The sequence below is a fragment of the Magnusiomyces paraingens genome (genome assembly GCF_902498895.1).
Source record: "Magnusiomyces paraingens strain CBS 517.90 genome assembly, contig: contig3, whole genome shotgun sequence".
Taxonomy (NCBI): domain Eukaryota; kingdom Fungi; phylum Ascomycota; class Dipodascomycetes; order Dipodascales; family Dipodascaceae; genus Magnusiomyces; species Magnusiomyces paraingens.
The window spans coordinates 2,017,296-2,034,169 of NW_022474069.1; the positions used below are offsets into that span (position 1 = coordinate 2,017,296).

At 36.3% G+C, this 16,874-nt stretch overlaps 5 protein-coding genes across 5 annotated transcripts; 2 read left to right on the plus strand and 3 right to left on the minus strand.

Moving 5' to 3' along the window:
• Nucleotides 1-614: 614 nt before the first annotated feature.
• Nucleotides 615-2,456, plus strand: SAPINGB_P003942 (uncharacterized protein; the record flags this gene model as incomplete). The annotated part of the gene is made up of 1 exon (XM_031998657.1): nt 615-2,456. One exon carries the CDS (start codon nt 615-617, stop codon nt 2,454-2,456), a length of 1,842 nt encoding a protein of 613 aa, XP_031854548.1.
• Nucleotides 2,457-2,667: 211 nt separating this feature from the next.
• On the minus strand, nt 2,668-4,763 carry SAPINGB_P003943 (uncharacterized protein; the record flags this gene model as incomplete). The annotated part of the gene is made up of 2 exons (XM_031998658.1): nt 2,668-3,663; nt 4,569-4,763. The coding sequence occupies 2 exons, from the start codon at nt 4,761-4,763 to the stop codon at nt 2,668-2,670; spliced, it is 1,191 nt and encodes a 396-aa protein (XP_031854549.1).
• A 692-nt stretch (nt 4,764-5,455) lies between these two features.
• On the minus strand, nt 5,456-6,133 carry SAPINGB_P003944 (uncharacterized protein; the record flags this gene model as incomplete). The annotated part of the gene is made up of 1 exon (XM_031998659.1): nt 5,456-6,133. One exon carries the CDS (start codon nt 6,131-6,133, stop codon nt 5,456-5,458), a length of 678 nt encoding a protein of 225 aa, XP_031854550.1.
• A 485-nt stretch (nt 6,134-6,618) lies between these two features.
• On the minus strand, nt 6,619-6,988 carry SAPINGB_P003945 (uncharacterized protein; the record flags this gene model as incomplete). Its single annotated transcript, XM_031998660.1, has 2 exons — nt 6,619-6,675; nt 6,764-6,988. 2 exons carry the CDS (start codon nt 6,986-6,988, stop codon nt 6,619-6,621), a joined length of 282 nt encoding a protein of 93 aa, XP_031854551.1.
• Nucleotides 6,989-12,641: 5,653 nt separating this feature from the next.
• SAPINGB_P003946 (uncharacterized protein) lies at nt 12,642-16,634 on the plus strand (the record flags this gene model as incomplete). Its single annotated transcript, XM_031998661.1, has 1 exon — nt 12,642-16,634. The coding sequence occupies one exon, from the start codon at nt 12,642-12,644 to the stop codon at nt 16,632-16,634; it is 3,993 nt and encodes a 1,330-aa protein (XP_031854552.1).
• Nucleotides 16,635-16,874: the final 240 nt, after the last annotated feature.

Consider the following 16,874-nt stretch of genomic DNA (forward strand, 5'->3'; position numbering starts at 1 on the left):
AATTACTTTATTTATAATTTTTTTTTTTCAAAAAAAAGCCAGCGCGCACATTAGAATGTCGTATCAGTTAAGCCGCAGGATTTGTTAAACAAAAAAAAAAAAAACAAGCAACGTAAAAAAAAAGTCCTTTGCTGGCTTTCTTTCAGCCAGTTTATTACTTTAGTATTTTTTTGTTTTGAAAAAAAAAAAAAAAATACTCCTTTCCTTCCTCCTCCCCTTTCATAACCACCAGCCAACTTTAACCCTCTTTCTGTATTCTGCACTCCTGCTGCTCATTAAAAAGAGTTTTTTTTTATATATCTGCTAGTTGGATATATATAAAAAAAAGCGTGCATTTCCAGTCGAGAAGCCTCCTTCTTTTTTTTTCTTATTACCTATTTTGCTTTAATTTGCTTTTTCCTTATTCCTCCCCCCATATAAATTAATACGTCTCTTGCTCATTCTGGTTAATCAACCGACCTTCGCTTCCAATATTTCAACCCCATTAATTGTATATCATAGACTTTTATTTCTTAATAAGTACTATACATATACCATTAACTCATTCTCTTTAATCATAAATACCTACAAAGGCTAATACTTTATAAATAAAAAAAAAATTAACTTTCCCCACAATGGATGGCATCGAGCTTTCCCATAGAAAACGAGCCACTCCAGCGCAATCGTCACCCTCGGCGAATCACTCCTCCACCGACTATGAAACTGGAAGTTACCTGCCCACAGCCTCTGCTGACTGGGCTGAAGGTGCTTCACTCGGAGAGCCTATGTTCATCCCTTCCATTGACTCATCAAGCTCCCAGTTCCGTAGTCATACCCACACTCTTTCATCAACGTCCACGGGGACTACTGGGACACTAGCATCTGTAAACCCGTATGAAAAGTTGAATGGTAGTAACTCTGATGGAATGACAGAAAGCACAAAAGAAGAACAAGATGAAAATAACAACAACGACGATGGAACACGCAAATCATTAAGCTTCACACAACTCACAGCCATTGACCGACAAAACTTCCTAGCGTTGGTCTTCTTGTACCTGCTCCAAGGTATCCCTGTGGGCCTTGCCTTTGGATCAATTCCATTTCTGCTTAAAAGTCGGCTGTCATACGGCCAGGTTGGTATCTTCACACTGGCATCATACCCTTACTCTCTTAAACTTCTGTGGTCGCCAATTGTGGATGCCTTTTATAGCCCCAAGTTTGGGCGGCGCAAGTCGTGGATTGTCCCGATCCAAACTGTGTCTGCCCTCGTGCTCATTTACTTGAGTACAACCGTCGAAAACCTCTTGGAAAACGCCCAGGAAAACCTCTTCAAAATCACAATGTCTTTCTTCACTCTCGTCTTTCTCTGCGCTACCCAGGATATTGCTGTGGATGGTTGGGCCCTTACGTTGCTGTCCCAAGAAGCACTCTCTTACGCATCCACAGCCCAAACTGTGGGTCTCAACACAGGCTACTTTATGTCTTTTACAGTGTTCCTGGCATTTAATTCACCAGATTTTGCAAACAAGTATTTGCGCGCTGCATCCTCAGATGTGCCACCAATTTCACTTAGCCAGTACCTGGCGGCGTGGGGGTGGATCTATCTGGTAGCCACCGCTCTTGTTGCCATTCTTAAACGCGAGGAGCGCACACACGCCGACTCTGGAGGAATTTCGGCCGTATATCGGTCCATGTACAAGGTACTGCGACTACCCAATATCCAGGTCCTGATTCTGGTACACCTTGTGGCCAAGATCGGGTTCCAAGCAAACGAGGCTGTCACCAACCTTAAGCTACTGGAACGCGGACTTTCTAAAGAAGACCTGGCTTTGACTGTGCTGATTGATTTCCCGTTTGAAATCATCTTTGGCTACTATGCGGCCAAATGGTCGACAGGTGCGCGGCCTCTGCGCCCGTGGATGCTCGGATATCTTGGGCGTCTTGCATGTGCTGTGCTATCGATGTTTGCTGTTGCTGCTTTCCCACGGTCTGGTAAGGTAGGACCCGGGTATTTACTTGTGATTATTTTGACGCACGTTCTGGGCTCGTTTATGTCGACGATCCAGTTTGTTTCCATCAATGCGTTCCACACACAGATTGCAGACCCAGCAATTGGTGGCACTTACATGACCACCCTTAACACCATCTCTAATTTGGGAGGCCAGTGGCCCCGTCTCATTGTGTTGTATGCCGTCGATTGGCTCACCAGCGCAACATGTCAGCCTCCAAGTGAAACATCACTCTCGGAGAATGCAACAACCCCGTTTACGCCATTCTCGTGCGTCAAGGAAGCTGATAAGGCGATATGCCGGTCACTCCAAGGCGCGTGCGAAATAAAGACGGATGGATACTATGTGGCTAATGTACTGTGTGTTGGAATTGGGCTTGTTTTGTTTTTCGCGTGGATCAAAGGTAAGATGACGCGGCTGCAGTCCCTCAACACGGCTGCTTGGCGTGTTGAGTCGCCTAGTTATTAAAAACAGTTTAAAAAAGAAATTTCATAGATGTGGTAAAAAAAAAAAAATTTAAAAAAAAATTTAAATAAAATTTAAATAAAATTTAAAATCTAAATAAAACCAGTTATTCATTTTGTTTATTTATTTTTTTCATTATTATAGTCTACTTTATTAAATTTCGTTTTTTTTATTCCTTTTATTTTTTCAGTCAAGCAAAAGTGGCTGGAATAAACTACTCGCTGTCAATGTACAGAGCGCTCTTGGCAGCCTTGACAATAATTTCTGGGGTAGGGAAAGCAAAGTTCTCAAGCTCAATGGCATAGGGGGTAGGAACTTCTGCACCAGTAACACGGCCGACTGGTGCATCAAGGTAATCAAAGGCTTCAGACTCCATGATCTGGGCGCAAATCTCGGAACCAACGCCAAAGGCAGGGAAGCCGGACTCGACGGAGATGATACGGTTGGTCTTCTTGACAGAGGCAATGATGGAGGGCATATCAAGGGGCTTGATGGTGCGCAGGTTAATGACCTCAGCCTCAACATCGTAGTCCTTCTTGAGAATGTCTGCAGCCTTAAGAGAGAACTCGACATTGCGTGAGTGAGCAACAATGGTGATATCCTTACCAGGGCGCTCAATCTTGGCCTGGCCAAAGGGCAGAACAAAGTCTGGGGAAAGGGCTTCCTCAGAGACGGGGAAAGACTCACCGTAGAGAATTTCATTTTCAAGGAAAATGGTCACGTTAGGGTCACGGATTGCGGCCTTGAGAAGACCACGGTAGTCTTCAGCAGAGTATGGTGACACGACCTTAAGGCCTGGAATAGAGCCGTACCAAGCTGAGTAGTCCTGCGAGTGTTGGGCGCCGACGCCTGCGGCGGCACCGTTGGGGCCGCGGAAAGTGACATTGCACTGCTGGGTACCGCCGGACATGTAGTAAGTTTTAGCACCAGAGTTGATGATTTGATCAATGGACTGCATGGCAAAGTTGAAGGTCATGAACTCGCAAATGGGCTTGAGGCCGGCAAGAGCGGCACCGACACAGAGACCCGTGAAACCCATTTCAGTGATGGGTGTGTCAATGACACGACGCTCGCCAAAACGGTCCAGCAGGCCACGAGAGATTTTGTAGGCACCATTGTACTGACCGACTTCCTCACCCATGAGGAAGACGTTGTCGTCACGGTCCATTTCTTCGGCCATCGCGGAGTTGAGAGCATCACGGACCGTCATCTAAAGAAAAAAAAAAGTGGAGGGATTGATGTTAGGGTTTATTATAGGGTAATCAAGGGTGTGGACGGGAAAGTAGGGTTTGGGTTGTTCGGCGTGGAGGTGAGTGGTGACCGCCTGTGCTAGCCGATAGCCACTGTGTGACCCCTCACAAGAGGTTGACAGAAGGAGGAGGAAGAGGAGGAAAAAATTAAGAAGAGAGGGGTATATTTTTTTTTGCTGGTATTCAATTGTATATGCTGACTTGCTGACTTGCTGACTTGCTGGATGATAGACGGGCAGACTGGCAGACTGGTAGATTAGCAGATTGGCTTACTAGTATACTGACTTACTGGCATACTGGCTTACTGGCTTACTGACTTGCTGGTTGGGAAAGGCTGGCTGTGGCCCATACAAACACGGGCTGAATAACACGCGGCCCCGCGTTCATACATAAACAACAAGCAGAGAGAGATTGACATGGCCAGCCCCGCCTTGGGAGGTGATGGGCTGGTGTAAGCCGGCAAGAAAGGCATTGAACAAAAAAAAAAAAAAAAAAAAAAAACCACCAACAGAATCAACAAGTGAACAAAAGAGTGTTTTTTTTTATTTTTCTCAACTTGAAGAGAATGGTGATGATATTCAAGAATTGTCGTAAAGTATCGGATAAGCGTTGGTTGTAAGCAGCAAACAGCACAGGCAGTCAGGCAGTCAGTCAGGCAGCCACGGCTTATCTAGTCAGCAAGACTCCGCACTATGCACGGGCTCTAGGCTTCCATTGTACGGGAAAACGAAAAAAAAAAAAACTCTTCAAAAGTAGTCACAGCAAAGCACAATTCGACTTTAAGAAGCAGTCTGAATTACCAATTTCAAAAAGAAAATGGCAATTGAATTGAGTAGATTAAAAGAAAAGTAAGATATATACTTACGGTGGTGGTGGCACCTCCAACGGTGGAAGACTCTCTGTGAGGAAAGGTTGTTCTAAGAGCGGCCTGGAAACCAATCGAAGGAGAAACAATGGAAGCACGCTTAGGAGTCAAGACTGCGGAAGATGCAGATTGTTTGGCGGTGGCAGCAGCAGCGACCATGCGCTTAGCGGCGGTAGAGACTTGAGAGACACGCATTGCTGGGAGTTATAGAGAAGTGTGTGTGTGTGTGTGTGTTTATGTGTGTTTATGTGTGCGTATTTATGTATGTGTATATATCTAATATGCGATTGAGAATAACGGGAATTAATAGTGATGAGAATGAGGAGAAGACCTTTTTCAAACTTGGTGAAAATTATAAGTAGTTTGAAAAAAAGAAGACGGTAATGGTGGCAGGTATGATGGAAGTTGGTGATGGGAAATGGTGTTTTATGTTGAAGATAAAGTGGTGGTGTGTTTAAAAAGAGAGAAAAAGAGAAGAGGAAGAAATTTACAGAGGTGGTGGTGGTGGGGAGGGAATTTATTTGTGGGTGTGCGTGTGCGTGTGCGTGTGTGAGTGTGCGTGTGTATATATATGTGGCATAACGTGTTAGCAGATAACATTGAGGGGTCGCCATCAAGAGATTAGGGGTTCTTATTGTAATTCAATTGTATTCAAAAAAAAAAAAATTTATATATATATATAAATATATAAATAAATAAATAAATAAATAAATAAATAAATAAATAAATAATACCAAGAGTATTTCAAATCAAAAAATATTTATCAACCATTTATTACTTACAAAAAAAATTTAAAAAAAAAAAAAATCATGTTACACAGAATAGTAGTAGGTCTTTATATATTTTTAATTTTTAATTTTTTTAAACTGTTCATTCAATTCGTCATTTTACACTATACGACCATAGTTTGGATCCAATTCATACCCCAGGGCCCTACTAACCCTCTTGATCCAGTCATACGCCGTGCCAATTATGACCTTGGCCAAACCTGTGCTTTTAGCGCGAGCCTTTGCCGATGCGGCTCCAGTGTCATCAAGAGCTGGATCTGTCATTGGTAAAACGTTATCGTTTGCACTAAGCGAAATAAAGAGGGCAAATGGAATCATCCACACACAAATGCCCAAGAAGGAAGCAACTTGAGCAAAAGGTGGATGGGTCTGGCCACCAAAATGCGGGTTTGTTTTGAAGATAGCATAGGGAGGGATGGCTGGATCTGTGAAATATCGGAACCACAGATAATGGTTTGAAACAACACACACGCACGATAATAAAAAGGTGCCTGAGGTTAGAGTGATGAAGGGGAATCTGGTGAGGTTGCGAAGATACACAAAGTTGGATGCTATGGAAAAGAGAGTTGTCCAGAGCGGGAAGTGATCAAAGAGAAGAAGCAGAATGTGAATGGCAATGATGGCATGGATCAGTCGGGTCAGTAGACGTTTAGTTGTGACCGTGTGTTCTTCAACTTGTTCAGATAAAATATATAGTCCGGAGGCAATTGCAAGGGTGAGGGCAACAAATGCAGATGCAATGCCTACGTAAGACAGAAGGGTGAGAACAACTGCCATTGTGAAAAGAGTAGGGGAGGGAATTTATAATTGTGTAATCTAAAGTGGGTTTCGTGTAAAGATAAAAAAAAATTAAAATAAAATAAAATAAAATAAAAAAGATGGAGAAAAGGTTGGTGATGATGGAAAAGAAGAAAAAAAATTGTTGGTAAAGGGCGTATTTTTTTTTTTTTTCGTTTCTCGGTTTGCGAGACTGAGGGTCTTTTTTAGTATGCAGTGTCAAGTTATCACGTGATTAAGCCCTTATTTTTGTAGTATTTTTTGATTTTTGATTTTTGATTTTTGATTTTTTGATTTTGATTTTGATTTTGATTTCTTGATTTCTTGATTTTTTGATTATTTGATTTTTTGATTTTGATCTTTGATCTATAATTTACCTAACAAAAGTCATAAATATTCTTTTTATTCATTCATTCATTCATTATTATTATTATTATTTATTTCCTTTACTTTTGTACAAAAAAAATCATTATGTTTTAATAAACTTATTCCTCAATAGTAACACCCTTTGATTTAAGATCCCGCTTAGCTTCGTCAATTTCCTAAAATAAAAATACCATTGTTAGAATAAAACAATTCCAATAAAAATAAATGAGAAAAAAAAATTTTTTTTTCAATCCTAATAATTACCTTTAACAGAGTATGGTACTCAGCTTCCTTATTCTTGAAAGAGAAAATCCCCCAACCCAAGGTAGCCAGAGAGTAAGATCCAAATGCAACCAGCCCCCACCAGGGAAGCACAGGCACAATTTCAGAGCGTACAGTTGCAGGAATTGGAATAAGACCAACCACCAGTGCGACGTAAATTGAGACAATAGTGGCGACCTGAGAAATTGTTTGTTGAGCTTTGGTCATTGTGAGGATTGTAGGGTGGGGTTTAATAAAGTTGGGGAGGAGGAGGGGGGGAGGTTTAGGAAGTTATGATTAAATTGGTGGTTGTGAAGAATAGAAATACACGAAAAAAAAAAAGGAGTTGTTGATTATTGTGAACGTGGCCGGAAAAGAAAATATTAAATAATATTGATATATGAATAATATTTAGTGATCATAATTTTGAATGATAGTTTGTTACATATTTGTCACATATTGTTACAAAATTTTAACTTGGTTACGACATTACAAATTTGTTACAACTAAAAACAGTTGTAATTAATTAGTGACAAGTAAGAAAATAAATAATCCGGGGAGGTGGGTGTGGGAAGACAAAAAGAGAAACTATTTGCGTTAGTTTTTTTTTGAAATGCATGACGTATGCCAGTCTTTTTTTTTTTTTTTTTTTTTTTCTAAAGAGATTCTCAATTATTATTATTATTTTAATTTTTTTTTTCTTTTTCAGGATGAATCAAGAGAGAAATAAAAAAACAAAAATAAGAACAGATTGACTAACATCGAACACAGGCTGATCATTTTCCCTTACAATATTATGCATTTCACGTGACCTTTAACAATGTTAATTCATTCCTCTTTAGGTATTTGCATATTAAATGAAAAAAAAAAAAAAAAAAATAAAAAATATCACATACATCCAAAAGAGAGTGGAGCCTAATGACCTAAATTCGGCAAGTAATAGCAATGACATACAAATACACACTCATAAACATTGAGCGTGGCAAAAATTCCTCCCCGTAACAGAACGCCACAGTTCCACGTGACCTAAATGGTTAGGGGTAATATAATATAAGTATCAACTTAACAGAGAACTTGAGAAGTATGAGTGGTAAATTTTGAACTTGACATCAAACAATACCTCAAGAGGGAACCAAGTTTATCTTAGGATCCAAGTTAAGAAGGTGGATAAGTTGAATCAAAAGTAAAGTGGAAGCTAATAAAGAATTTAGACTATTAGTTTAATTCAAGACCTTTTATTAATTACTAAAGCCACCAAAATACAGCGAGAACACGACACTATTTCAAAAGAAAAAAAAAAAAAAAAAATCAAGATGAAAAAGGAGGTTTGTGTAACAGTTGTTAAGAAATTTTGCTATACCATAATAGTAAGAGCGCGTGAATGTGCCGGGCCCGATTCTAATCAAATTTTTTTTTTATTAAAAAAAAAAAAAAAATTAGATAGAAGAAGAAAATTGGTGGGGCCGCCGGGCAGCACGGTTAATAGAGTTGCGGCTCAGAATGAAAGTTTCTCAAATTTTGTTCTCTTTTTTTTTTTTTTTTTTTTTTTTTTAGTATAGATTGGATTTCAGAAATTTCTCTGAAAGAGTTTACGTAACAGGAAGTGATGATGTCATCATGTTGAGGTACTGGGAAATTTACTTGATAATTGTGATTGATACACAATTTTTTGATTTAATTTGAATTAATTTAACAAAAATCTCCAAAAAAAAAAAATAAAAATTGAATGAACAAAATTAAATAAACTAGGTTAAATTTAAAGATATCAATTTAATAATAATAAAAAAAAAAAGAAAAACAGTTAATAAATAGAAAAGAAAATACAATCAAGTGTTGAAAAACGTGCATCACGTGCGATAACTGAGCTTTCCATGGGTATGGCATTTTGCATTGTTAATATAATGATTTTTATATTGTTTTTGCTTTTTTTTTTCCCCCTTAAATTGATCATTATACTTAATCATTAAAAGAATAGAAATTCATTTAAGAAGAATGGTGAAAAAAATATGAAAAAAAAATACAAAGAATTGTGGACTATTTATTCGTTTTGTCAGCAAAAAAGAAAGAAAAAAATTTCCAAAGTAATGAAATTTGACAGATTTTATATAGATGTAATGAGATATATTACTTTAAGATAATTTAAATTAAGTATATTTTGAAAGATTGCAAAAAAAAAAAAAAAAAAGAAAGAAAGATTATCTATTTTCAACTAAGGCATAAAAGCAGCATGTTTAAAATTCTTTTTTTTCTTTTTTCTTTCTTTCTTTTTTTCAGTTGGAATTTGAATATTTTAGTTTTTTTTTTTTTTTTTTTTTTTTCGGAACCTTCCGAATATTTGTAAAATAATAGAATAATATCAACAAACAAATGAGGGCTATTAAAGACCTTTTTTTTTTTTTTTTTTGGGTGCTTTAAAGAAAAAAGAAACAAAGTGTATGATGATAACAAACAGATGAATTTAAAAAAAATGAAATAAAATAAAATATAAAATACTCATAATAATAATAATAATAATAAAAACTAAAATAGTAATAATAAAGATGGTCTGTTTTTATTTTACAAATAAATAAGGTGAGCTTTTGATTGATCTAGGCGGCTGTTTTTTTTTATTATTCTTGTATTTGTATTTGTATTTTTTTTTTTTGTAAAAGAAAATTTCTACTGTATATTTATTTACTAATTCTTATGAATATTATATTTCATTTCTTGATAACTAGTTGATTTATGAGATAAATATTTAAAGAAATGTTTAGATAAATGTCTAGATGAAAATTATTTATCTTAACTCAATCATTAATTAGCTTATAAGCTATTATTAGTTCTTGTTCATGTTCATAAATGTAGAAATTTATTTATATATTATTTAATTTATAAAATTGAATAGATCTCGGTAAAATAAAAAAACGGGAATAAAATTAAATTAAATGATATAAAATGATAAACTGAAATGAAACGAAATGAAATATCTTGAATCAATCAAATTAATTCCTTAACTTAATCTAACTTAACATAAGATAGTTTAACTATCTTTAATATTCTATTGTTTCTTCTTATTTATCTTGAAAATAAACCTCATTGATTGATTTTAATTTTGCATTTTCAAATAAAACTACTTTTTATTTCTTTTTTTGTTTATTTATTTTAATTTTTTTCTTTCTTTCTTTTTTTGTGACCTTCAAAATGTGTGCTAACTAATTCCATTGATATCAATGAAAAATTAGAGACTACTTAAAAAAAAAGTAGAAGGAACAAACGAGAAGAAAGATACTTAATGGTTGTACCTTTGGAATTGTTTTTTTTTTTTTAATTTTTTTTGATGAAATTTGCCACTGTAGAATTCTTCCGTCGGAAAAATGTATATACAATATATTTTATTTTATTTTATATTAATTTTTGAATGAATATGAAATTTCCTTTATTATTTATTAGTTATCGTGATTGTTATTATTATTATTATTTTTTTTTTTTTTTGAAAGGATGAAAGAAAAAGTATATAGAACGGTTCATGTGTTTGTCGGTTTGAAGGTTCCGTTAAAAAAAAAAAAAAATCTAAAAATGAGAAGATTTTTTTTTTTGCTGTTGTTGCTTATTTGTTTATTTGGTTGCTTGCTTTTTTTTATTTTATTTTAAATTTTTTTTAAATTTTTTTTTTTTTAATTTTCGTAACGGCGTTGCTGCAGTGACTTATTGTAATAAAGTTCTCTTAAAAGGTGCTTTGCTGTGGCTCATATCACCGCGCACATTAGCACAAAAAAAAAAAAAATAAATAAAAAAATTAAAAAAAAAAAGAAGAAAAAAGGGGAGATTGCCGTTAGAAGCAAAAAAAAAAAAAAAAATAAAATAAAAAAAGAAAAAAAAAAAGTCGCTCGGGACAAAATTCCATAGATTTACAAAACCATACCATACCATACCATACCATACCAAACTAAACTAAACCAAACAAATCTGTTAACAAACTATATAAATATATATATTAAGCATAATAATAATGACAAAATTTGTTTGAATATTTGAATATTTGAATATTTGAATATTTTAATATATATATATATATATATATATATTGACATTAATTATGCCTATCACATTTATGTGAGAATGTTTATATTGAATTATAGTGTTGTATATATTTATATATTCGTCATAGGACATTTCTTGCCGTAATTTCATTGTGATTAAAAAAAAAAAAGGCAAAAATAAAAATAAATGCCAATTATTACTATTAATATTAATATTAATATTATTATTATAAAAAAAAAAAATTATTTAGAATTAGAATTAGAATTAGGAGTAGAGTAGTTCTGTATGATTACATAAGTATAATCATGACTCTAGTTGGTTTTCTAATCACTCCTCCTCCTCATTCTAATTGGTACCATATCGTCATAGCCACGTTATATAAATTCAAACATTAAAATATAAATAAAAAACCACTTGCCAATAAAAAATAAAAAAATAAAATAAAATTTCTTTTTTTTTTTATTTATTTATTTTAAATTTTCTTTTTTTTCTTCTTTTTTTTTTTTTTTTTTTATTGAACACACAAAATAATAAAAAAAAAATATAAAAAATCTTTTGCCAGACCCCCTGCGGCTGTATCTACAAGCACAAGTGCAGTGCCCAAAAAAAAAAAAATAATTGGAAAATATTAAAATATTAAAATATTAAAATATTAAAATAAATATAATAAATTAAAAAAATCTTCAAAAAATATTATCATAATAATTATCATCATTATCATCATCATATTTTTGATAAAAAAAAAATAATAAAAAGGGAAAAAATTTAAAATTTCAAAAGTTCAAAAGTTCAACAATTTTTTTATTAAATATTTCTATAACAACTTTTATTTATTTATTTATTTATTTTTGTTTTTATAAATATTTATCAAAATTTTTTTTTCTTTTTCTTCTTCTTATCATTTTTTTTTCTTTCTATTAAACAAAACATATATACCCTCTACCTTAATAATATTAATATTAATCATAATAATAATAATTTATTCCTAATTACCAACTCCACTTTTAAATACTTCAGGAGAGTTTTCTTTTTCTTATTTTTTTACTTGTTTTTACTTGTTTTCTTTCTTTCTTTCTTTTTTATTTATTTATTTATTTATTTATTTTATTAACTTATAATAATATCATTGATTGTTTAAAGACTTAAATATCTTCTTCAACATTTCTTTATTTCCTTTTTTTCTTTTTTTTTTTTTTTTTTTTTTATCCTCCTTTCAATTTATTTATTTATTTTCCCCCCTCCTCTCAAAAAAATAAATAAAAAATCTTTTTCCTATTTTTCATGTTGTGGTCCAGCCACTGATTCCGGTTATTCGGTCTTAGCCTCGTTCGGCTCTTTGTTGTCGTTTCTGTGCCCAATATCAATATCAATAATATCAATATCATCAATATCATCATAATCAGCACTATTATTATTATTATTATTATTATTATTATTATTATTATTATTATTATCATAATCATCAAATTTCTTGAGATCTTCAATCTTTTGCTCCTTCTTCAATTTTTTTTTTTACTTTAAATAGAAGACATTAGAAACGAAAAAAGGCTGTAACCAAATAAAGTCTGTTCTCGTTACAAGTGATTTCTTTTTATTTTTTTATTTTTTTATTTTTTTATTTTTTTATTTTTTTATTTTTTTTTATTTTTTTTTATTTTATTTTTTTTAATTTATACTTTTGTCCTTTTTTTTAAATTCATCTACGAACCATTAAAAACAAAAACAAAAACTAAAAAAAATAAAAAAAATAAAAAACAAAAAAACAAAAAAAATAAAATAAATAAAAATATATATCCACTTCCACTTCCACACACGCAAACGTTTCAACTTTTATTTTTCATTTCATCGCGTCGAAATTACAATGAACTCTGGTTCAGGATCATTTGGGCCTAACAGTAATAGTAATAGATACTATTCTGCCCAACCAAGGCAACAACAACAGCAGCAGCAGCAACAGCAGCAACAGCAGCAGCAACAGCAACAGCCTAACCAATATAATTATGGTCATCTGGGCTATGGTTCGCAACAAACCCAAATGCAACAGAATCAACAGAATCAACAGAACCAACAGAATCAGCAACAACAGCAATCTTATATGATTCAACAAGGTCTTTACCAAAACTCTTATCTTCAACAATCTCATAATCATTATTCCCAATCTCCAAACCAGATTGTCTCACAAGTTCAATACCAGCATCATCAGCAACAGCAACCGTCACAGCAACAACAACAACAATCACATTCTTCTCATCTTTATTACCAGAAACATGCTCAACAATCTTCTTCATCCTCTTCTCCTCAAAATTCGTCTTCAGCAAACTCTACTCTTGATGCCCAAATCCAAGCTCAAGCTCAGTTCAATGCTCAAATAGCCCAAATGGATGCTCTTCACGAACTCTCTAATCAACAACAATCTTCATCTTCTGCTAATCCCCAGCAATCTTCAACTTCAGCTCAAAACACTCCACATGTTCAAAACTCTTCCATTCTTAAATCCCAGTTTCATCCTTCTTCTTCTTCATCTTCTTCCCAGCAAAGTCTCTTGAACGCTGATGCTACTACAACTGTTGCACAAAATGCTTCTTCATTAAACTCTCCAACTCATTCTTCAGCATCAAATAGCCATCATAACAATCATCATCACCATGCTGGATTAAAAAACCATACTTGGAGTGACTACCAACAATCTTCAGGATCTTACTCTTTTGGCAACACAAATCCAGCTTCAGACCCAGGATCCAATTCTTCAAAAATCTTTGGGAAATCCCAATATAACCAATCTACTTCTTCTCCATCTTCTACTCAACCTAATACTCAATCTTCTTCTTCATCTTCTTCACAATACTTTTTTTCACAGCAATCCCATCTTGGAGCTCTTCCTCAGCAACACCAGCCATTATCACCACAATTTGCAACCCCTTCTCGCAAACAGCAACCATATTCTACCTTGTCGACATCTTCCGCCACAGCTGCGGCCCAGTCTGCCCCATCTTCTTCTTCTTCTTCTTCAAATACTTCCTACTATGAAGGATCTGTTGCAACCTCTACTACAACAGCACCAGGATCAACGTCTTCTGGACAAAGACAACAACATGGTCTTACTTCTACGTCTTCTTCGGCTCACCATGACCCAGATGTTGCTGCTGCCGCTGCCGCTGCAGAAGCTGCAGCAGCTGCTGCAGCCGTTGCATCTGCAACACCCCCACACCTTTTCCCCCCACCTCACCAACGTCAACAACAACAACGCTTAAACATTCCACAGTCTACTTCGTCCGTGGGGTTAGGAGGAATCTCATCTTTAACCCACGGACAACAAACTTCCGGCGGATCAAATTCTGGCCCACAATCAACACAAATGCCCACTCTAAATGGTGTAGGCTCCATTCATCAAGATTATCAGTATGATTATTCTAAACAACAACAGCAACAACAACAACAACATGACCCGACATCTGCGTCATCCCCTTATTTAACGTCAGGGTCCTTAGGACATGCGTATCATCATCATCAATTACATTTACAATCTCATAACCATAATCAAAGTCCTTCCCAACAACAACACCAACAACAACTTGTTTCGGGTCCTGCAACTGGAAATCAAAACAACCCTGCAGGCGGGAGTGGCAGCAGCAACAGCAGCAACAGCAGCAACAGCAGCAACAGCAGCAACAACAGAAGTAGCAGCAATGCAAATAACATGAATTCAATGTCGGTTGCAGCTGCACTTTCGGCAGATGCATTACCCGGATCGTATTCAGCTACAGTGTATTCAAATCCTCAACAACAACAAAATGGACCCGACCACCACCGGCTAGGAATGGGATACAGAGGAGGTGATTCGAACAGCGCTAGTGGGTCTACGTCATCAACATCAATATTGAGCAACAGTGGCGGCAGCAGCAGCAGCAGCAGTGGCGGCGGCAGCAGCAGCAGCAATAACAGCAACACTGGCAACAACAATAACAACAGTGGTAGCAGCAGCGGAACAATGATGTCCTCGGTCGCTTATCCAGGAGGATATTTAAATGGGGCGGGTAGTGCTGGTGTTGGCCCCAATCACAGCAATAATAATATTGACGGATCTCAGCCGTTTGACTCGCACGGACTTGTGTCCGCGGACCATAAACGGCGAGGCCTTGCAGATGTGCTCGGGAGTAACGGCACTGGTAGTGGAGGTAGTACTCTTGGCTCAGGCGTGGTTGTTGTCGGTTCAGACCCAAGGGCAAGTGCTAGCGACTCATCTGGAGCTAGCACCGGGCCAACGGGTAACACTGATTTGATATCTGCCACGGCAGGTGTTGGCGGTGGTAGCAGTGGCCGTAACTCTGGCACGAATTCCAACAGAATTACCAATTCAACAGGATTGTCTTCTTCCACAACAACAACAACAACAACAGCAGCCTCCGCCACATCATCTGATGTTTCTTCGGGTCCTGGAAAGTCCCGTGCTAAACGGGGCCGCACAAATTCTGGAGAATCACGAAAAAATAAAGGACTCACACACAAGTCAGGCCCAGATGGAGTAGTGGAAATTAAAAATGAAGAAGGAGGTGCAGAAGGAGAAGGAGATGGCCCAAGAAGAAGAAGAAGAAAAAGAAATGGAGGCATCACTTCACCACCGCCACAAACATCGACTTCAAGCTCATCCTCAGAACCTGTTCTTGGTGATGGAGACCTTAAAATTGGTGCTACACAGGTTGACAAGATGATGCTTATTATCCAGGCACAAGAACAACTGGAGAAGAAGCTAATGGTTGGTGAGGCTGTTGCACCCCTTGAGTTTGATAATGAGCAAACACTTGTTCCCTCCAAAGGCATGTTGAATGGCGGTGTGGGCAAGCGGGAAAGCAAAGCCGAGAATAAGTACAAGTGTGGATTCCCAGACTGCAACAAGTCGTTTTCTCAAAAAACTCACTTGGTGATTCACGGGCGCTCTCACACAGGTGACCGGCCTTATGTCTGCGACATTAACGGCTGTGGCAAACGGTTCTCACAACACGGCAATTTGCGCACTCACAAGCGGTCGCACACTGGCGAAAAGCCTTATACATGTGAGTCTTGTGGTAAGCGGTTTGCGCAATGTGGCAACTACAAGGCCCACTTGTTGATCCACAAGTCTTTCCGCCCGTTTGTTTGTCGTCTTGACAATTGTGGCAAAACTTTTTCTCAGCTCGGTAATCTCAAGGCTCACCAAAACAAGTTCCACCAAGGTCCACTGCTCCGGCTCACGGAACTTTTCAAAATTTACGCCAAGTCTAAGCTGTTTACTGGTGGTGGCAATGGTTCTCCCGGAGTTACAGGTGGGTCTGCAAGTCCAGGAGATAGTGAGCAGCCGCCAAATATCTCAAACGAGGACATGGAAATGCTGAGGTACTTTGCGGATCTCTACAAAAATTCAAACCGTGGCATCAAGGGCCGTGGTAAGGAGTCGCGTTATGGAAACAGTAGTGGACGCAGCAAACGACCAAATAAATCGAGTGCCAGCAGCAGTCGTGCAATGGGAGCTACTAATAATGATGAAGATTGTAGTGGTGGTGATGGTGGTGGCACTGGGATGGTGCACAAGTTGGAGCACATAGATGAGGGCTTGCTTTTGCCTCCGCAACCGCCATCTTCATCTTCATCAACTGCGGGGCCCTCCTCACAAATTCAAATGCAGCAACAACAGCAGCAGCAACCACACTCCATGTTGGGGTCCCTTGTTTACGCGCAACCGTCTTCAGCTACACCACAGTCACAGGGTCCACAATCTTTGTCGTCTGCAGCGGTAGGAAATATTGCACCTCAGCAGCATCTACCTCAACTGCCTCCTCATGGTGGAGCCCCGGCGGGGTACCACCACCCGGGATTTTAAGTGGCAATGTATTTTTATTTTGAAGGAAAGGAAATTTTTTTGTTTAAAGAAAAAATTTATTTTGGATTTACAATTGAGCTTTTGATATTTGAAAATGATTATAATTACAAGTGTATTAAATAGTATAATAGCTTTTTTTTTTTTTTTCTTTTTAAGTAAAAAAAAAAAACGAAAAAGCAAAAGCAAAAGCAAAATAATAGTTAATAATAATATTTAATGAAAAAAAAAATCATGATATAC